This window comes from Mirounga leonina, unplaced genomic scaffold, assembly GCF_011800145.1.
Source record: "Mirounga leonina isolate KUSES-001 unplaced genomic scaffold, KU_Mleo_1.0 Mir_174, whole genome shotgun sequence".
In the NCBI taxonomy this organism is placed as follows: Eukaryota; Metazoa; Chordata; class Mammalia; order Carnivora; family Phocidae; genus Mirounga; species Mirounga leonina.
In genome coordinates, this window is record NW_023270451.1 from 18,299,436 (window position 1) to 18,321,204 (window position 21,769).

Genomic DNA, 21,769 nt, shown 5'->3' on the forward strand with positions numbered 1-21,769 from the left:
TCACTTTTTTTTAAGTCATTACTCTGGCCTCAGAAGTAGGACGGAATTCTGCTCTTGCTAGGTATGAGAAAGTGGTGGGAACTCAAGTAGTGCGGTTTGTTTCCTGATGTGTATTTTGAGAAGTGCCCCTGAGAAAATTATAAGAATGTAGAAAATATACCCAGTCTTAATCCTATGCAAAAAAACTAAGTAATTTTTTCCTAAGAGGAAAATAATCATGGGCTGAATCATGCTATTTAGCGTTTGTGTGCAGATTTCATATGTCTCCTCTATTAAGAATATTTAAAACCATGTTTAAATAAGATTATATTCATGCTAACATATATTTTTCAAAGCATATATGGAAATTTAGCCCAGATTGTCTACATGTAGAGATTTTTATTTAAATTTTAAAATATTTTAAAGTATGAAGAAATTATATTTATAGGTATTTATTGGAGATAATTATTTTGTGCTACATACAAGATTGGCTAGTGAGCTCCAGTATTAAGCTACCTGATTAATTTCTTATAAATTAGCCTAATCTTGACTTGATTAAGGAATTTTACTTTCAAAATTAATTTGATAATAGTAATTTAAGGTATATTCATACTTACAAATTATGAAAATTATTTGTGTAAAAGGGCTTCAAGAATATATCATATCCGGGGCGCCTGGGTGGCTCAGTTGGTTGGGCGACTGCCTTCGGCTCAGGTCATGATCCTGGAGTCCCGGGATCGAGTCCCGCATCGGGCTCCCTGCTCGGCAGGAAGTCTGCTTCTCCCTCTGACCCTCCCCCCTCTCATGTGCTCTCTCTCTCTCTCTCTCTCTCTCATTCTCTCTCTCAAATAAATAAATAAATAAAATCTTTAAAAAAAAAAGAATATATCATATCCGATTTTTGTATTGTTTATCTCTTACATGATAAAATTTTAATTGTTTTTAATTGCCTTTTGCCATTAAACTGTTTCATAATAAATTCTGTACGAAGAGTTTTGCCCCCAAATAGAGGTTTATTTGTGAAATGGCAGGTTTCTTATGTGATATTTTAAATGAAGTACCCATAAATGTAACTCATAACTATTTCTTTAGGAATACTTTAAACACTGAACCTGTGTCTGTAGAATCTGTTTTGAAATAAGTATTCAAACAGCCTAAAATTTGGTGTTGAAATTATTTTGTGAATTCCTGATCTAAAGTATTGCTACGCATAGTATAACATGCCTCAGTCGTGTTATGATTTCTACTTGTGATGTGTTGTCATGAAAAGGAGATAGATGCTCTACCCTCAATTGTTCATAAGTCAGTAAAACAAATTCTGGTAAATATTCAGTATATGTAATTGCTCTAAATGAACCTGTACTGATTTTCGTGGAAACACAGCCTGTTCTTACCTTTGAACAGTGAATTTTACAGGAATGAATGGGTTCTTCAATTTTTTTAATGCAAGAAAATTATAAAGTGCTAATATTCAGAGATTCTGTCCAAAACAATATTTAGTTCAGCCTAACACACATACATACTGCTATTTTTTTAATTTTCCACATCATTGGCCTTCCATCATGCAGTCATCCAAAATTAGGGCAGGCTATACATATAGGATTCTCCCAGTGGCTGGATAGGCTAAATGAAATCACCAAAACAGGTGCTTTTGTATGATTTTCCAATTGCCAGCTTCAAGGAAGTATCCTCTTAAGATTTTCCTTGAAGGTCCTTCATAGCTTTGCAGGTATCCAGCCTGCAGAGGAACTGGAAGTTGTCTCCCAATGTCTGGTTACCCTACTTCTTGAAAAGCTGCTGCCCATCACATTACTCAACTGCCCTTGCAGTTAGGTGTCCCAATGGGACTGAGGGTTGGCCAGTGAGATGTAGGGGGACGTATGAGTAACTTCTTAGAAGTCTCTTCAAAGAAAAGCAGCATGTGTTCTTTATCTCATTCCTCCATCTTGCTGCCGGAATTGTGGATACAACAGGAGGCCTGGCAAATGTCCAAGAGGACCAAGGCCACACCGGAAGGAATGCCAGTTAGAAACTAGAAAGATCTTGACTCCTTCACTATTCGACTCCCTTTTCCTATATTTGACCTGCTGTATATTTGGGTTTCTTTATATGAAGTCAAAACAAATCCATTCTGGCCTTCAGTTCTTTGTCATGATACTGTTTAACACTGTTTGAATGAACTAGATTGCAGTAAATCTTACCTTTAAAAGTTTTTAAAGGATAATGTGCGATTCACATTAGAATTGATTTTCCACTGTTAATTATACTCATTTTCTTGCCTTGATCTTTCATTAGATATTTTGTATCTGCTTCGAAAAATACCATCTTCTTTATAACTGTGTAATGGGTATTTGTTAAAACTCTGTAATCTCCAAAATATTGCTATCAAATTACATGCCATGTTTTTATATCATTCTCATAGATATGCCTTATGAACATCTAAATAAAAAGTGTTATTTAATGTGTTTTAACTTCTTTTTTGAAATGTTATATACAAATGGATTTTTCTTTCTTACTGAATAATAATTTCAATATTTGATGGAGACCATCTATTTCTTTGTAGAAGTATCTAGAAAGCAATACATGTAATAGTTTTGGGGTTTTGGAGGTTTTCTTTGTTTGTTTTTGCCAAGATAGTCATTTAGGAAAATACCCACCGAATGAGGTAATATTTTAAAAATTATTTCAGGGGCACCTGGCTGGCTTAGTCCGTGGAGCATGCAACTCTTAATCTCGGGATTGTAAGCTTGAGCCCCACATTGGGTTCAGAGAGTATTTAAAAATAAAGACTTTAAAAAATTTTATTTCGGGGCACCTGGGTGGCTCAGTCGGTTAAGCATCTGCCTTCGGCTCAGGTCATGATCCCAGGGACCTGGGATCGAGCCCTGCATCAGACTCCCTGCTCCGCGGGAAGCCTGCTTCTCCCTCTCCCACTCCCCCTGCTTGTGTTCCCTCTCTTGCTGTGTCTCTCTGTGTCAAATAAATAAATAAAATCTTTAAAAAAAAAAATTTATTTCATTTTACTAGCATTCATTAAGTATCTTTAAACCAGGGCTCAACATATAATAGTCAAGCTATATTTTCTAAGCTCCCTGATAGCAAAAAACTGTATCTTATTCACGAGTATATTCCCAGTGTCTAATGCAGGATGATTCCACAGATACTAATGAGATAATGCTGACTCATCTTTAGAGAAAATTATGTTATTTATCACCCTACCTTCATGCGGCTGTGCCTGCATCCTCCTGCCCACACCCCTCCCCATCATTGTCTCTACCTCTTGCCTTGCCTGCTGGCCACCATCACCACCGTCTTAACACTGTGTTGAGGAGAAACGGACATTGGTGCCTGTGCATGGGTCTGGGGAAGCTCTAGCTTGCCCTGCAGCTGCCAGGAAATGCATGGGTGTTAATGTCCTGAGAGTAGAGTTGCCAGGTAAAATACAGGACACTCAGTTATTATGAAATGCAGACAAACAATGAATAATTTTTTATGTAATTCTATTACAAATATTGCATGGGACTTTTTTTGTTTGTGTTTGCTAAATCTGGCAACACGACCTGAGGGTAATCTTTGACCAAAGAGATGTAGCACAAGAGGGAGCTGGTGCATAAATTCTCCCTTCCTTTTCCCCAGATAAGCTGTTCCTTAGTGCAGTAATTCTTAAGGCCTCCATGAAAATATCATAAAAGACTAAGCAATTAAACTGCATTTGTTCCAAAGCTATGGCCAGCTCAGTAACACCTATATTTGCCAGCCTCCACTTCTACCTTTTCCTGACCTGCTTCCCAGAGAGAGTGCCACCCATTAAAGTGGCAGCAGGTAAATGTTTGTCATTTGTTTATGGTAGGCTCTAGGGAACCTAGGCTGGCAAATTAACTTTGGTAGTGGATTCTTCAAATAGAAAATGAAACATGACATAAATGATGATTTTGACAAAGTCAGGCACTCAGGCTCAAAATTCAGATCGGTTGAGAGCTCAGAGTGGATACATCTCCCAAGGGCAGATTCACGTTGATCAAATGTACAGTGATTGTTAAATCAGAATAGCCGTTTATCACCACTGTGAGAAATAATCAATGTCCTACAGGTAAGGATAGCAGTGTTGCCTTAACTAAGCATATTATATTCTTTAATTTGTTCTTTATAAGAATTTATATTATAAACCAAAGTATGCTGGGATTTGTTACAGACTGAATTATATCTCCCTAGAATTCATATTAATTCATAGGGCCTTTAAAGAGGTAATTAAGTTAAAATGAGTTCATATGGGTAGGCCCTAATCCAAGGATGACTGGCGTCCTTAAAAGAAGAGGAGATAAAGACAGAGAGGGAAGACCGTGTTATGACAAAAGGAGAAAATGGCCATCTATAAGCCAAGGAGAGAGGCCTCAAGAATGAAACCAATCTTGGACATTTTAATCATGGAGTTCTAGCCTCCAGATTGTGAGGAAATAAAATTTCTGTTGTGTAAGCCACCTAGTCTGTGGTATTTATTTTGGCACCCCTAGCAAATTAATATAGATATGGAATCAGAGCAGGTCAAGTCAGTTATAGACCTTGAATAATTAATGTTATTGGAATAAACTTATCTGTTTAATCCTGCTCCACAATAAAGACAGTTCTATCCTGGGGGTACTACCTCTAACCTCCCACCATGTAAATACAATAGTTTTTAGTTTTAAAAGCTTGAGAGCATTTTCATTTCATGGAATATTCCTATGTCATGGGACTGAAGCTTTGATCAGGTAAGAAGTGCTCCATAAATTTGTTTCATTTACATATTACCATTGATTTAGTTTCTCCTTTAAGCATGAATAGCTCCTCCACATTCCTGTTTAAAAAATCACTTGCAATTTGGATTATTAGTACATTTTTTATTAGAATGGTTGACTTCAGAGGTGGCTGTTCTTTTACTTTTGTTTTCTGTTGCATGTACTTCTTACTCCCAGATTTGAACTAATGATTCTGTTGGAAAGAAGCAATTACTTTTCTTTCTCTCTTAGGCTTTGTTTCTGTAACAATCAACCTGAAAGATTTTTTAAAACACTAAAGTAGATGAAATTCCAGCTTTATATTGTTCTTCCTGTTACATAATTCCCCTAAAGCTAATCTACTAAGACTATACTCTAATTACATTTTCTTATGTGCTATAAAAATTCTCTGTTTAAAATAGATTACTCTGACTCACAAAGGAATAACATTTGCTTGAACATTTGGAACATCTGGCATGAGTTTAGAGACTACAAAATTCATATGTAATCTAAAATACTTAATAGAAACATTCTTAAGTTGTACTAATGCATAATTATAATTTTACTAAACATTGCTAATTAGGTGCAAACAAGTAACAGAAAAAATATCAGAAGGACAATGTTATTTCTTAATATTACACTTATGTTAAAAATATACTTTATTTTAAAAGTTAAAAATCTGGAACTCATGATGTAATATATGTTGGCTAACTGAATTTAAATAAAAAATAAATGTATATACGTCAACATATCATTAAAATGTCTAATCTTCAATCTACAGCTTTTAAGAAATTGCAATTTTAACTTAACAAAGATGTTAAATTCTACAAAATTGTTATCAGAGTGAAGCATTTCTATTCTCTAATTTTAATTCTCATATGTTTCTTTACTATTATCTTTTTGTTGAAATAATTTACCATTTCAGTAGTTAGCCATTTTACCTTTACGTCCTTTTGTGTTCTGGTGTCTGGAAAATGTCCTGTGCTCTTGACTTAGAGCCTTCAGAAATCTGTATTAAAGAAGGTTCCATGAATAATGATTAAACTTAAATCCACTACCTAATTTAAACACTTAAGGCTTTTTTTTTAAGATTTTATTCATTTGAGAGGGAGGGAGAGGAAGAGGGAGAGAGAATCTGAAGCAGACTCCACAGTAGCACAAAGCCCAACGTGGAGCTCCATCCCACAACCACAAGATCATGACCCGAGCTAAAACCAAGAGTCACTTAACCAACTGAGCCACCAGGTGCCCCCACTGAAAGCTTTTTAAAAGCTTAATTGGTGCACTTACCAAAAAGTTAAGTCGGTTGGGCATCTGCTTTTGGCTCAAGTTATGATCTCCGGGTCGTGGGACCGAGCCCCATGAAGGGCTCCCCACTCGGTGGAGTGTGTGCTTCTCCCTCTCCCTCTAAACCCCACTTATGCTCTGTCTCTCTCTCAAATAGATAATTAAAATCTTAAAAAAAACCTCCAAAATAATACTAATGAAAACACAAGCACATACACACTAGACCAGTGCTTCTCAATTTTAATGTGCATACTAATCACCTGACAATCTAGTTAAAATGGAGATTCTGCTTCACTTAGTCTCTCCTGGGGCCAGAACTTACAAATCCCTAACAAGCACCTAGGTAATGCCTATGTAGGTAGGTAGTTCAAGGACCCCATTTTGAGTAACAAGGACTTCGTGTTTACCTTACTCTGGATAGCTTATGAAATGCTTTAATTTGGCTTCAAATCAAATTTAAAAACGAATTTATAATTTAATGAACATTTACTGAGTACCATTCGCCAGACCAGGAGCAAAACATCACCCAGTAACTTGTTACACGTGCAAACCCTTGGACCCCAGACTTAACTGAAGCTGACTCTGGAGGTGGGGCTCAGGTGTTGGTTTTAATTAGCTTTCCAGATGATTCTGATGCATGCTAAATTTTGAGAAACACTACCCTAGATACTGTGCTGAGGGTTTGGGGTGCAAATCTGGATAAGAGGTTCTCCTTGCTTTCAAAAGTCTCTAGTAGGAAGGGGTTGGGCAGCTGAGTCAATAAATACCACTAAGTATGTGGTGAGTACAAAACCATATGACAAAGTGGCATCTAACAGAGGATGTAAAGAAGGTTCCCCCCCCAAAGTCACATGAGCTGAGTTTCATAGAGAGCTAAACATCTGCAGACAGTCCCATGTACAACATATGCAAAGGTAAGGCAGGAAGAAGCTTGGTAGCTTTGTAAAACAACAAATAATTCATTCAAGATGGCTTGAATGTGGAGTGTTGGTTGCTTCTCACCTGGTTGCCTCTCACTCTCAGAGTAAAACAAATACCATTAGAGCTAAAAACAAAAAAACAAAAAAACACAAAATTGGGATCTTTTAACTTCCCAGGTAAGGCAACCCATTTCTATGAAGAATTTCACTGATTTCACTGAGACGGAGAAGAGTTTTTAAGTGCTAGAAAGGGGAAGCTCATGGGAGTTATGCTAATTAAGCATTGGAAACTGGTGCTCTGGATATAGGACAGAATGAATATACAGGTTTGTAAACAATTGAAGTAAAGTAAATATCCTTGTGCTTGTGTGTCAGGAAAGTGCAATTAAGTCCAATGAGGACAGTGTCACTTTCCAGTCACTGAGGTTTATGGACCCTTATCAGAATCAGCCTATTGTGCTGAAACACAATAGTCAGTTGATAACCACCAAATAAGCTCTGCTTTAAGTGGAAAATTTTTCTTCACAGTCCCTCCTCTGCATCTTTCCTTCTGAGATGCCAGGCTCAACACACAAAGGATAACCAAATCATCCAGTTGTCAGCTCTCCATTACTATACTATATTTGGGTGCCATTCTCACAGAATTCCATTGTGTTTATTCAAGTGATTTCAGTCTCTCCTTTTGATGTGGTATACTCAGAATGTGCAACAGCAATTCAGCTGACGTTAATACACTTGACACACCCTTTACACTCTCCTGGAGTAATAGCAACCTTAGACCTACTGAACCCACCTCTAGTTGTAAGGTCTGAGAGGAGCTCTAAAAATACCAATGAGTAGCTGTAAAGATAAAAGAAAAAAAGAATGCTGAAGTCAAGGCAAGGGAGTTACAAGGAGGGGAGAGTGGTCAATAGGGTAAAATACTAGAGATTAAGTACAGCAAGATGAGGACAGGAAAGTGTCCACAGACCTTGACACAGTGTAGGTGACCTCAGGGCAGTTTCAAGGAACCTAGGATGAGGAAAGTGGAAGAATAAACATAAGTGAGGAAATAGTTACTAGAAATGCTCAATTCTCTTTCAAAAAAGCTTGGTCCCTTTGGCTATGATTTACATCAAGTGCTTCCATGCCCAATCTAGTTTTTCTGTTTCTTTTTATTTGTACCACCAGAAATGTCATTCAGTCAAATGTCGGATGTTTGAACCGGTTAAGGAACCTTAGAAATCACCGACCAACCAGCTCATTCTACAAATGAGAGAAATGCTGGGAGGTGAAGTGAAATTTTCACGAAGTTTGTTACGTGTAATTTTTAAGGCTATAAACTTTATAGACAATATAAAAATTCACGTTTAAATCTTGAAGAGTTTCCGAAGGCTAAAAAAAAAAAAGACTGAAAGGTTTAAAGGATTTTAAGATATGTTTTCATAGCCACGGCTTTGGGGGTGATTAAGTTATACTGGTGATTATCATGAGCAGCTTTCCATTAAAGTCTTGACCTTTCTTGTGTCATTACTCAGGATACGATGGATAGATAACACAATAATAAAGATAAAGATAATCCTGACCAGGGCGCCTGGGTGGCCCAGTCGGTTAAGCGACTGCCTTTGGCTCAGGTCATGATCCTGGAGTCCCAGGATCGAGTCCCGCATCGGGCTCCCTGCTCGGCGGGGAGTCTGCTTCTCCCTCTGACCCTCCTCCCTCTCATGCTCTCTGTCTCTCATTCTCTCTCTGTCAAATAATAAATGAAATCTTTATATAAAAAATAATAAATAAAGTTTCATTGGGCACCTGGGTGGCTCAGTTGGTTAAGCGACTGCCTTTGGCTCAGGTCATGATCCTGGAGTCACAGGATCGAGTCCCGCATCGGGCTCCCTGCTCGGGAGGGAGCCTGCTTCTCCCTCTGACCCTCCCCCCTCTCATGCTCTATCTCATTCTCTCTCTCAAATAAATAAATACAAAATCTTAAAAAAAAAAAAAAAAAGATAATCCTGACCATTTACCTGAGTACTTATTAAATGCCAAGCACCGCTTTACAAAACTACCATCTCATACTACCCTCTCACAGCAATCCTACTGGTAAGAAAAGTGAAAAACTGACGCGAAAAGATGGGGAAAGTGGGGCTTCCTTGTGTTAATTTGCTCTAGATTCCATGATTTGACTCAAAAGCCTGTAACACTGTGTACAATACCTTGTTTGTTATTTAACTGTCTGGTAGAGCCACTAAAGTACAAAAGAGATAAAAGGCAGGGAATGTCGGTGACACTGGTCACTTCTCCGCGACGATAAACTGCTCCGCTTCTACCACTATGTATCTATCCATCATCCATCACTCTCGTGTCCGACATCCACCTCTCATTTCTCCACCACTCATGATTGATTTAAGAAGGCCCTTGAGAGCTTGTTTGGAGGTTCTAGCAGGGGAGATTTAAGAAGGCCCAGCGCAAACTAGCAAGACTGAGACACGTAACGCCAAGGTAACACTCCACTACTACGTACCGAAGTCTTCTACTGCCTCCTTCCCGCGCGCGAGCAAACCCAGCCACCGCGGGCGTGGAGACACACGTTAGGGTTTGGGGTAGTTTGGCTCCCCGGGCTTCCGTAAGAGCCGGCGCCTCTGCAGCCCCGGCCCCGCCCCTAGCAACGCGCTGGCTTGTTAACAACCGGCCGGCCCGCTAGAGCCAAAGTCGGCCGGTGGGCTGCGGCGGGGTGATGCGGCTGGCGTCGCGGTGGCCGGGGCCGCTGTCGGACCCCCGGGGCTTTTCGCGACTGTAGCGGCTCTCAGGCGGCCTTCCCTTTTCGGTGGCGGGGTCTCTTTGGGTCCTGCGGCTAACGGGAACAGGTAGGACAGAAGGACCCTCCCTTCCATCCCTCACTCCGCCGCTGCAGCCATGTGGACAGCGGGGGCCGGTGCGACGGCCGAGGTCCAGGAACCCGGAGGCAAGATCAGGCCCAGGAGCACCCGCCACATCCCGGTGGTGGGGGTGGTGACGGAGGACGAGGAAGCGCAGGTACGGACGGGTGTCTGTGCTTTGGGAAGGGGGGGGGGGGGGGACGTTGAGATCTGGGGACAGGGACGAGCACTGGGGGCATCGAGAGCGGGAATGGGGGACGGAATGGAAACGATCGGAAGCCGCGGGACCGAGGTTCCAGGCGCGGAGCTGAGGCCTTCGAGAACTGCGCCGCCTGAGGGAGGGGTTGGCTGTCGTCAGCCAACCTGTCCGGGGACTTGTGGCGCCAGCTTCTCCCGGAGCGTCTCTCTAAACAGAGTAAGCGAGGTTTTGCCGCTCTTCTTCGGAAAGTGTGACCACGAAGGTCTGGGAGGCAATGAAGCGTTTTTAGTGGGGGAAAAAAAAATGGAGTTGATGACCATTTTGTTTGCACTGGGCTTATATGTAGATACCTGTTATCAAGTGATGTTCTTGATATAGGCCTAAATTCTCTCGTGTTTAAATTTGCTGCTATTTTAAAACCTGCACCTAGAGGGGAGGAAAACGCTGTCAAAATTAGAAATTAGCCTCGTTTTCATATGAAATCGGAAGCTGGTGATGGAGTCGGAATGAATCGAGAAAGAACAAACCTTATATATTTGACTGTACTTGTATCTGGTTTTGAGTTTACCTTTATTATGAATACAATATTAATTCTTCCAAGTCGGTCTGTTGAGGTATTTCACTTCGGAACCCTCGGCTGGATCTCCACTGGTGGCGGAGGTGTTTAGAAACTCCAAGTCGTTGACATGCTAGGGTTCCATTGCTCCTCCCTAGAGAGTACTGATCAAACCCTAAAACGTGAATACTATGGAGGAATCCTGCCCTGCCTCCTCACACTTGATGGCGTGGGGTCACTATGGGAATTCCTGTTGAGGTTTTGCTAGTCTCAGGCTGCGTCAGGAACCCTGTCTCCTACGTCCACATCCTGGAACCTTGGAGAGTTCCTTGGGAGTGGCCAGGTGACTGGGGACCTCTTCTTTGGGAATAAGGTTGAGCTCTCTGAGTACCGTGTGACATTTACACTGTAGTAACCTGCGGAGCAACAACACTTTTCACGAGGAGGAGCGGAATGCTAGGGGAATTGACCTAATCAGTTTTGTGGAAGTATTCCAATCAGACGGGGAGAAGGACTTTCAGGAACAGCAGCTCTCCACTCGCAAGGCTACAGGGGGTCTCAACTCTACCGCCATTCTCCCAGACACAGCACGACTGAGAAGTAGGTGAATTTGGTATCTGACGGCTCTCATTGTTCCTTCACTCAGTGTAAAAAAGGGGGCGGGGGGGACGAGAGCCGAAGGGTAGGGGCGGTGGCAAGGTTATATGAGGTAGGCTAGTACGGGTTAAAAAGAAAAAAATGGAAGTAACTTTCAACAAGCCATTGCCAAGATAGTCTACAACCTATCAAGTAAAGCAAAACAAGTAAACCTGGTGTGAATGTGTGTGTATTTTCTCCCTTCTCTTTCTTTTTTCCTCTTCTTTCATTATTACCCCTCCTTACAGAGCCTTGGATTGTCATCCAGGAAGAAATCGATTTCTATTAGAGTTCTTAGCTTATTAATAACTATTTGTAGAAGCATTAATATTTTTTAAATTACTGGAGCAGAAGAAGGCAGTTTCTCTCAAAAGAAATGAAATAAAAACTTTTTAGAGCTGGGAGAAATGATCATTCAGCATTTTTGGGTTTTGTTTGGTTATTTTTACAAATGAGGACCCTAAGGCCATGAGAAGTTAACAGTTACTCAGTTTCTTTACTCAAGTGGGGTCTAGCAGTCTTTGCCATCATTAAACTGATAAACTTTTAGACTTTTGCCTCAGACCAGTGGAGGAAAGATTCTTAGAACTCTTGGAACACTTGAGATACAGTGTATCCGGTAGCTAAAAGTGACTTTGGCGAGTCTACCTCAGTTCATTAAGCCAACTCCACCCTATGCTTGAAATCGCAAATTGTTTACCTTTATCTATTTCCTATTTATTTTAATGTTGCTCTCATTCTAAAGAATTGGAAGCCCTTTAGAGCAGTGCTTCTCAAACTTTAGTGTGCATTTGGAACGCCTGGGATCTTATTAAAATACAGATTATGATTCTGTAGGGCTGGGGAGGAGCCCTGGATTCTGCCTAACAGATTTCCAGGTGATGATGCCATTGCTACTGGTTGGAAGACCCCATTTCCCACTCTAAGTAGCAATGCTTACTGTGTTATAGCTGCAGTAGGGTATGAAGAGTGCTACAGAATTTCACAGGTAACACCTGGAAAGCTGTAGGAGGTAGTTTCATATGGATCTCTTTTCTTGTCACCACCAGGTTTCAGTCAATCTTGGATTAATATCACATCCTAGTCAGCACCTCTCCCTCTCTTCCCAGTCTGTTTCCTGTAAATACCACTTTATTGTCCTCCTTTCTCCCTCTGAGCCCCACCCCTCTTTAGGATTCCACAGAAGCTTCTTATTGCTTACCTCACCAAATATAATTACACTGACCAAATCATTTAATTCTCTAGGCTTTGTTCCCTTTTCTATAAAACAAGCCTATGTTAGATGAGTGTTCCCCGAACCAGGGTGACCATCACAGTTGTCTGAGCAGTTAAAAAAACTGTACATACCTGGGCCCTAACTCACACCTACTGAATCATAATCCCCTGTGTGGAGTCTGGGACTTTTTAAAAAGCTCTCGCAAGTGATCTTTAGCCTCAAAACCACTGAACTAGATGATATCCAAAGTCTGCCATCCCTAAAGTGCCTCAGGTCTATTCTGTTGTGTTTTCAGGGTTTCCCAATGCATTATCTGAACTCATCTGTACTGGATGCTCTGTTTAGTGCCATGAGGGCAGAATTCTTGCTGGTAGTTTTTTCCTGTAGTGTCCCCCCCATAATCTCCCAGGATTCCCCAGTAGCACCCAGCACAATACCTGGTACTCAAGAGGTGATATTAAATATTTACTGAATGAATGCCCTCCCCTTTTTTCTGAATTTAAACCTTACCCTACCTCCAGATCCTGCCTCTCTGACATAAGTACTCTCCCAATAGGAAGCACTTCCCATTTATCTTCACCCTCATAAATCCTCTCATAAATGAGCATAGTCCAAGTCTGAGTCACACCATTTCTCCCCTAATTATCACTTGTGTTATGTTGGCACCTGTTTCATTTGTCTAAATTTTGTCTCTGCCCCTAGAATATGGGTTCCTTAAGTGTAGGAAATTTATCCTAATGCTTATGTGTCCTTCTCCCCCGTGACTCTGAGCTCAGAGTAAAAATTTTTTTAAACATTATATCTTACTTAGTCCTCAACTTTACCATATAAACTTAGTATTATTATCCTGTTGCTGAAGCTGGGGCCTTACTTGTTAAGGTCACAAAGCTAGCAACTGGGCTAGCAGGTTCCAACTGTACAACACAGTGATTTCGCAGGTTTGTACATGATGCTATGCTCACCGCAAGCGTAGCTACCATCTGTCACCATGCAGTGCTATTATAATATCATTGACTATATTCTCTATGCTGTACCTCTCATCCCTGTGACTTATTCATTCCATAACTGGAAGCCTGTATCTCCTATTCCCCTTCACCCATTTGGCCCATCCCCACCATTCTCTCCCCTCTGGCAACCATCAGTTTGTTCTCCGTATTTATAAGTCTGATTCTGCTTTTTATTTGTTTTTTTGTTAGATTCCACATATGAGTGAAATCATATGGTATTTGTCTTTCTCAGTTTGATTTATTTCACTTAGCATAATACCCTGTAGGTCCATCCATGTTGTCACAAATGGCACAATCTCATCTTCTTTTATGGCTGTGTAATATCCCAAAGTATGTATATATTACATCTTCCTTGCCCATTCACATGTCATTGAACACTTTGGTCGCTTCCATATCTTGGCTATTGTAAATAATGCTGCAGTAAGCATAGGGGTGCATATATCTTTTGGAATTAGTGTTTTTGTTTTCTTTTGGGTAAATATCCAGGGGTGGTATTATTAGGTCATATGATAGTTCTACTTTTTAACTTTTTGAGGAACCTCCATACTGTTTTCCATAGTGGCTGCACCAATTCACATCCTACCAACAGTGTACGAGGATTCCTTTTTCTCCACATCCTCACCAACACTTGTTATTTCTTATCTTTTTAATTTTAGCCATTCTGACAGGTATAAGGTGATATCTCACTGTGATTTTGGTTTGCATTTCCCTGATTGTTAGTAATGTTGTTGTTGTTTTCACAGGTCTGTTGGCCCTCTATATGTCTTCTTTGGAAAAATATCGATTTATGTCCTCTGCACATTTTTTAATTGGATTGTTTGGGGGGTTTTTTTGGTGTTGAGTTATGTAAGTTCTTTATATATTTTGGATATTAATTCCTTATCAGAAATGTCATTTGCAAATATTTTTTCCCATTCAGTAGGTTGTCTTTTTGTTTTCTTGATGGTTTTCTTCACTGTACAAAACAAAATATATTGATTCTATATGAAAGCAGGAGATTTTGTATGTTTTATTCAATACTGTATCTTTAGCATCTAGAACAATGTCTGACACAGTGTAAGCACTAAAAAATATTTGTAGAATAAGTAAATTGTGATTACTTGCATAGATATCATGGCTGAGCTTCCTTGCCCAAATTTGCTCTCCCTCTGAAAACCTCCACAATCTTCTAGTTGATGTCCTATCCTGCCACTGTCTGTAATACTGTCATGGACTGTGTCATTAAAATTGCCTACCCAGGTTTTAGAGTAATTGCTAGAAATAATCTCTGTGTTCAATTGAAAAGTCAGGCAGAGAACTAAGGTGCAAAGAACCAGCACTCCTGCATCAGACAGACCTGCTAGCCCAGTTACTAGCTCTGTGATCTTAACAGGTCCCAGTTTCAACAGGATAATAATACTAAGTTTATATGGTAAAATTGAGGACTAATTGAGATATAAAGTTTAAAAAAAAAAAAGGGAGGTGCACCTGCTGGCTCCATTGGTAGAGGATACGACTCTTGATCTCAGGGTCATGAGTTCAAGCTCCACGTTGAGCATGGAACCTACCTACTAGAGAAAGAGAGAAAGAGAAAGAAAGAAAGAGAGAGAGAAAGAGAGAAAGAGAAAGAAAGAGAGAAAGAGACAGAGAGAAAGAAAATAAGAAAGAAAGAAAAGATATAAAGTGCCAGACACATAAAAAAAGACATAAATTGCCAGATATATAAAAGGACCACAGTAAATGTTAATTCCTTTTCCTATAAGTATATATCAAATGAGCAGGATTTCTCCCCTTTGACATGTCTCTTGGTAAAATGGGAAGATAAGTTGATCCTATACCTGTAAGTGAAGGTTCAATTTTCTTTAAAACAGCTTATTAAACTTTTGATTTTAAAAGGTTTTGTTAAATGTTTTTACAATTCTCCATAAATATAACAGCAATTATTTTGATACTTAACCTCTGTATGTCCTCTTTTGCTTCACTCTGCTGTGTGCTCTCATTTACCCAAACTCTTACAATTATTACTCTAAGCCTCTGATTTGGAAATCTCTGCCCCCCAATTTAACTTATCTCCAGCCTCAACACAAGCCTGTTCGTCCAGACTTTCCTGTCTCAGCAAAGTTTGCCAATACTTCTATAATTCCTCAAGCCCAGGAGTCATCATCACCTTTGCTTCTCCCTCCCACGAAATCAAATCACTCCTTAGGTCCCACTGATTCTACCTCCTTGATGTTTTTCAGTCCATTCCCTTTTGTCTATGCCAGTACCTTAGTGAGAGCCCTTTACAGATGTCTCCCACCTCCTTTCCAGTTCATCCTAGACCTTTCCAATTCAGTCTCTACTCAGCAAACTAAATTACCTTTTTATTGTTATGCTCCTCTGGTTAAAGCCTGTGGAAATAAACAAAGACCACCTTAATGAGAATAAGCAGGGACTATTTAATATTCAGAACTTACTATAGAAAGAGAGTCAGCCATCATTACTTAATTTGGCAGAGACTCCAAGGCAGACAGGGAAGCTTTGAAGTGGAAAAAAGGAACGCTTCTGGTATGCTCTGGTTGGAGGTTGTTGCCATGGGGAAGCTGGAGGTGGGCTACCTACAAACAGGGCATTCTATGTGATTGATTTGGGAAGCATGTTTGGCTTTTTCTGGTTGGCCCTACATAGCATATGAGGGGCAAAAAAAAAGGGAATCTGGCAGTCATTGGCCAAATCCTGACTTCCCTGAGTAAATTGCTCTTCAGTTTGGTTGCTGCAAAGATTGTAGGCGAGAGTTCTGTTGCCATATACAGTCTGGCCATTGTCTGTTTATATACAGTCTCTCAAACCATTCAATAGCCTCTAAAGATCCTTAGCGTAACATACAAGGCCTTCTGTAAAATGGAGTTGGTAATAGTACCTACCTCATAGAATTCAATTAATAAATACATGTAAAGTGCTTATGACTGTACCTGGAAATAGATATCGCCATCATGTTATGATCATTATTGTTATTCATGATTTTGTTGTAGGAAAGATGTTAGGATTCAAAGCTGATGGCCAAGAAAGAATTCTTGAGAAGTCTTTGGTGCAAAAGGGTTTTATTAAAGTATGGGGACAGGACCCGTGGGCAGAAAGAGCTGCTCTGGGCTCCTGAGGAGTGGCCCATTATAGACTTTCAAGTTAGGAGGGGGTTAGGGATAGTGTAAGCCTCCCAGGTATTTTTGGAAACAAGGTTTCCAGGATCCTGAGGGGGCTAGCTATTGTTAGGAAAAGGTCATTTATTACTGTTTAGTAAAAACTCAGTTATGAGACTCTTCAGATATATATTGGTGGGTCATATGCTTGGAGGATGATTGCCAACATGTATCTTGGAGGGGAGGGAGTGAGAGAAAGGAAGTTTCCAAAAGAATTTTTATATGCTAAAGTAGACTTACAGGATCCTGGGGGTTGGGCTAAGATTGCCTTTTTGCCCTTAGCAAAGTATTATCATTGAGGCAGCTGAGTCCCTAGAGGAATGTCACTCCGCCTGTTTCAAGGATTTGGGATTGGGCTGTAAGTAGTAAGGAAATTTAAGTTTTCTTTTGCCTTTGTTTCTCACATCTATTTGACCTCTCCTTACCTAATTAGCATCATTTATAGCCACTATTCCCTGTACTATCTTCTCCAACCTAGTGAGCTCCTCTCCATCTTCTCAATGTCTTATTTTCTCTTCCTCCAGGCCCTCACACATGCTACTCCCCCATCTCCATCTCTCATACCTTCAGGTCATCTCACAAATCTTACTCCGTCTCACCTCTGCCTGCAGATTACTTCTTCCGAAAGCTGTCCTATGCCTTTCTGTGCCTAGTCTGTATGCTTCCAGAGTACACTTTGCAGCATCCGTGAAGCATTTTGTAGCATGTTATCTGTACTTGTATTCCATTCCAGACTGATAGCTACTTGAAGTCAGAGCAATGTTGTTCCCCATACCTAGCAGTTTCTGAAACCTAGAAGCTGCTTATAAATACCTGTGGAAGGAGAAAAGGCTAACGGAGGGAGTGAAGGGGAAATCTTAAAAATATAATATATGCCAAGCAAGTAAAACACAGAGTAATATGAAGTAATAATGCAACAGAAATCTAAGAGGAACCTATGCTCTAATCTTTACTACTCTCTGTTTTTTAATAAAAGTTATACCTGCTCATTTGAGGAGAACAATTCTGATAATACATGCAGGTATTAAAAAGAAAATTTTGCATTGACTTTACCTTCCATATGCTTTCCAGCCCTCAAAGCCAATATTTCAGAAAATCTGAAAATAAAAACTCACTATATATATTTCTCAGAGAACACAAAAGGAAAAAAGAAGACAACTGAGGTAGTGGTAGATGGCACTGTTAAATCCCCAAATCTTAGAAGGCAAAATTGTATTCATCAAATTTTTTGGTAACAGTAAATGTAATCAGTTAAGCAGTTAACAGTAAAATATAACAGTTTTTAAGGATAACCATAATACCAGGTATAGATCAGTATTTAGTAAATCATTTTTCATTAATTTTTTAAGAAAAATCATTTGGAGTTAATAAACTCACCCAATTACTTATTCTACAGACTTAAAATTAGAATACCTAGCTCAAAATTGTTTTTGAAAGACATTGCCTGAAATCAGAATATGAGTTTGTCATTGTGAAAGGAAAGGAAATTCTAGATTTAAGAGGCAATGGAATAATACCTATGTAGAAATATGGAAAGGTATGTATTATAGATTTAAAAATCCGAAAATAAAATGGTGTTAACACTAAGTGAAATTAGGTATTTACACATGTAACCAATAAGAAAACAGTATATAAATACATGTATTTATACATGTAAACAAAGAGAAAATAGTATACAAAAAATTTTTGTATAACTACTTAAATTTGGGATGATAGCACCTCTGTTCCCTTCTCCACTTACCTACAAGTAACTTTATATGCCAGGCCCAGTTTTTGGTGCTGGGGATGCCAGAGAACAAGTCTTCGTCTTCAAGTGAGCTTTGGGGCCGGGTGTGGTAGGGGATAAACATACAAATCATTTTAGAACTATGATGGGAATTGTAATGGGTATGCCCGTAGGGTACTATGGGAGCACAAAGGAAGGATATTTGTTCTATACTTTTTCATCCCTTGGGGAGGCAAACACCTGAGCTGAGTTTTGAAGCACATGTGGGGGTTAACCAAGGAGAGGAATAGGATTATCACAACAAATGAAAATATAGGAGGGGCGCCTGGGTGGCTCAGCTGGTTAAGCGACTGCCTTCGGCTCAGGTCGTGATCCTGGAGTCTCGGGATCGAGTCCCGCATCGGGCTCCCTGCTCGGCGGGGAGTCTGCTTCTCCCTCTGACCCTTCCCCCTCTCATGTACTCTCTCTCATTCTCACTCTCTCAAATAAATAAATCTTTAGAAAAAAAAAAAGAAAAAAGAAAATATAGGAGGAGTGAGGGCCATTAATGGAGAGTCATTGAATGATTTAGATGAGTTATATTCAGATTTGAGTTTTATTATCCAAACCTAGAGTAGAAGACCCATGTTTAACTGTGCAAGAGTAGAGGCAAGGAGAGCAACAGGGAAACTTCCCAACTGAGTCAGAGATGAGAACTGAATAAATCAGTAAGATGGCATGGGCTCAAGAAATATTTAAGATATAAAATTTATAGACCTTGGACATTCTATTTTCTTTTTCTTTTTTCTTTAAGATTATATTTATTTATTTGAGAGAGAGTGTGCACAAGCAGGGGGTGTGGGGGGGGGAGGGAGAAACAGACTCCCTGCTGAGCAGGAAGCCCCACAGGGGGCTGGATCCCCAGACTCCGGGATCATGACCTGAGTCTGAGTCAAAAGCAGATGCTTAACCGACTGAGCCACCCAGGAACCGCAACATTCTGTTTTCTAATGCAGGTGACTGTAAGAATGCTGGTACTAACCGAGAGAGGGGATAATTTTCCTTGTTCAGGAAGGTAATCTCCTACCTGTAGTTTAGAGACAAGTCTTATGTATATCTGCGTAGGCAAACTCAGTGTAATTTGCATGCTTGGGATGTGTAATATCTATGTACAGGATCATTTCACTTTACAAAGTATGGAAGTGCTATTATTCCAGATGCATCCTTGGGCCTTTCAGGACTAATAAAATTTAAAGAGAGTAAAATTATAATACTAGAATTCAAGAGGCGTGGTTTTTTTAATTTTTATTTTATTATGTTATGTTAATCACCATACATTACATCATTAGTTTTTGATGTAGTATTCCATGATTCATTGTTTGCATATAACACCCAGTGCTCCATTCAATACGTGCCCTCTTTAATACCCATCTCCAGGCTAACCCATCCCCCCACTCCCCTCCCCTCTAGAACCCTCAGTTTGTTTCTGAGTCCATAGTCTCTCATGGTTCATCTCCCCCTCCGACTACCCCCCTTCATATTTCCCTTTCTATTATCTTCTTTTTTTTTTTTTTTTACCATATAATGTATTATTTGTTTCAGAGGTACAGGTCTGTGATTCAACAGTCTTACACAATTCACAGCGCTCACCATAGCACATACCCACCCCAATCTCTATCACCCAGCTACCCCAACTCTCCCACCCCCCACCACTCCAGCAACCCTCAGTTTATTTCCTGAGATTAAGAATCCCTCATATCAGTGAGATCATATGATACATGTCTTTCTCTGATTGACTTATTTCGCTTAGTATAATACCCTCTAGTTCCATCCACATCGTTGCAAATGGCAAGATTTGGGGGTTTTTTGATGGCTGCATAATATTCCATCGTATATATATATATATATATATATATACACCATATCTTCTTTGTCCATTCATCTGTCGATGGACATCTTGGCTCTTTCCACAGTTTGGCTATTGTGGACATTGCTGCTATAAACATCAGGGTGCACATACCCCTTCGGATCCCTACATTTGTATCTTTAGGATAAATACGCAGTAGTGCAAAGGCTGGGTCCTATGGTAGCTCTATTTTCAACTTTATGAGGAACCTCCATACTGTTTTCCAGAGTGGCTACAACAGCTTGCATTCCCACGAACAGTGTAGGAGGCTTCCCCTTTCTCCGCATTCTCGCCAACATGTGTCATTTCCTGACTTGTTAATTTTAGCCATTCTGACTGGTGTGTGGTGGTATCTCATTGAGGTTTTGATTTGGATTTCCCAGATGCCGAGTGATGTTGAGCACTTTTTCATGTGTCTGTTGGCCATTTGGATGTCTTCTTTGCAGAAATGTCTGTTCATGTCTTCTGCCCATTTCTTGACTGGATTATTTGTTCTCTGGGTGTTGAGTTTGATAAGTTCTTTATAGATTTTGGATACTAGCCCTTTATCTGATATGTCATTTGTGAATATCTTCTCCCATTCTGTCGGTTGTCTTTTGGTTTTGTTGACTGTTTCCTTTGCTATGCAAAGCTTTTTATCTTGATGAAGTTCCCAATAGTTCATTTTTGCCCTTGCTCCCCTTGCCTTTGGTGATATTTCTAGGAAGAAGTTGTTGCGGCTGAGGTCGAAGAGGTTGTGCCTGTGTGCTCTTCTAGGATTTTGATGAACTCCTGTCTCACATTTAGGTCTTACATCCATTTTGAATCTATTTTTTTTTTTTAAAGATTTTATTTATTCATTTGACAGAGAAAGACACAGCGAGAGAGGGAATACAAGCAGGGGGAGTGGGAGAGGAAGAAGCAGGCTTCCCATTGAGCAGGGAGCCCGATGCGGGGCTCGATCCCAGGACCCTGGGCTCATGACCTGAGCCGGAGGCAGACGCTTAATGACTGAGCCACCCAGGCGCCCCCATTTTGAGTCTATTTTTGTGTGTGGTGTAAGGAAATGGTCCAGTTTCATTCTTCTGCATGTGGCTGTCCAATTTTTCCAACATCCTTTGCTGAAGAAACTGTCTTTTTTCCATGGGACATTCTTTCCTGTTTTGTCAAAGATTAGTTGACCATAGAGTTGAGGGTCCATTTCTGGGCTCTCTATTCTGTTCCACTGACTTATGTGTCTGTTTTTGTGCCAGTACCATACTGTCTTGATGATGACAGCTTTGTAATAGAGCTGGAAGTCCGGAATTGTGATGCCACCAGCTTTGCTTTTCTTTTTCAACATTCCTCTGGCTATGCGGGGTCTTTTCTGGTTCCATACAAATTTTAGGATTATTTGTTCCATTTCTTTGAAAAAAGTTGATGGTATTTTGATAGGGCTTGCATTAAATGTGTAGATTGCTCTAGGTAGCATTGACATCGTCACAATATTTGTTCTTCCAAATCATGAGCATGGACCGTTTTTCCATTTCTTTGTGTCTTCCTCAGTTTCTTTATGAGTATTTTATCATTTTCTGAGTACAGATTCTTTGCCTCTTTGGTTAGATTTATTTCTAGGTAT

General features: G+C 40.0%; 1 protein-coding gene and 1 long non-coding RNA gene across 2 annotated transcripts in view; one reads left to right on the forward strand and one right to left on the reverse strand.

The window, feature by feature from the left end:
- LOC118020728 overlaps positions 1 to 9,494 on the reverse strand; it is a 33,166-nt gene extending 23,672 nt beyond the window's left edge. The window contains exons 1-2 of the long non-coding RNA XR_004681992.1: positions 9,438 to 9,494; positions 5,675 to 5,742 (exon numbers count right to left, since the gene is read on the reverse strand). This is a non-coding gene — a long non-coding RNA (uncharacterized LOC118020728). The remainder of the gene's footprint in view (positions 1 to 5,674; positions 5,743 to 9,437) is intronic.
- Positions 9,495 to 9,618: 124 nt separating this feature from the next.
- The window catches only part of CFAP69 (cilia and flagella associated protein 69), a 58,260-nt gene continuing 46,109 nt past the window's right edge, over positions 9,619 to 21,769 (forward strand). The window contains exon 1 of the mRNA XM_035020516.1: positions 9,619 to 9,949. Within this exon, the coding sequence (XP_034876407.1) occupies positions 9,830 to 9,949 (120 nt within the window). The 5' untranslated portion in view covers positions 9,619 to 9,829. The remainder of the gene's footprint in view (positions 9,950 to 21,769) is intronic.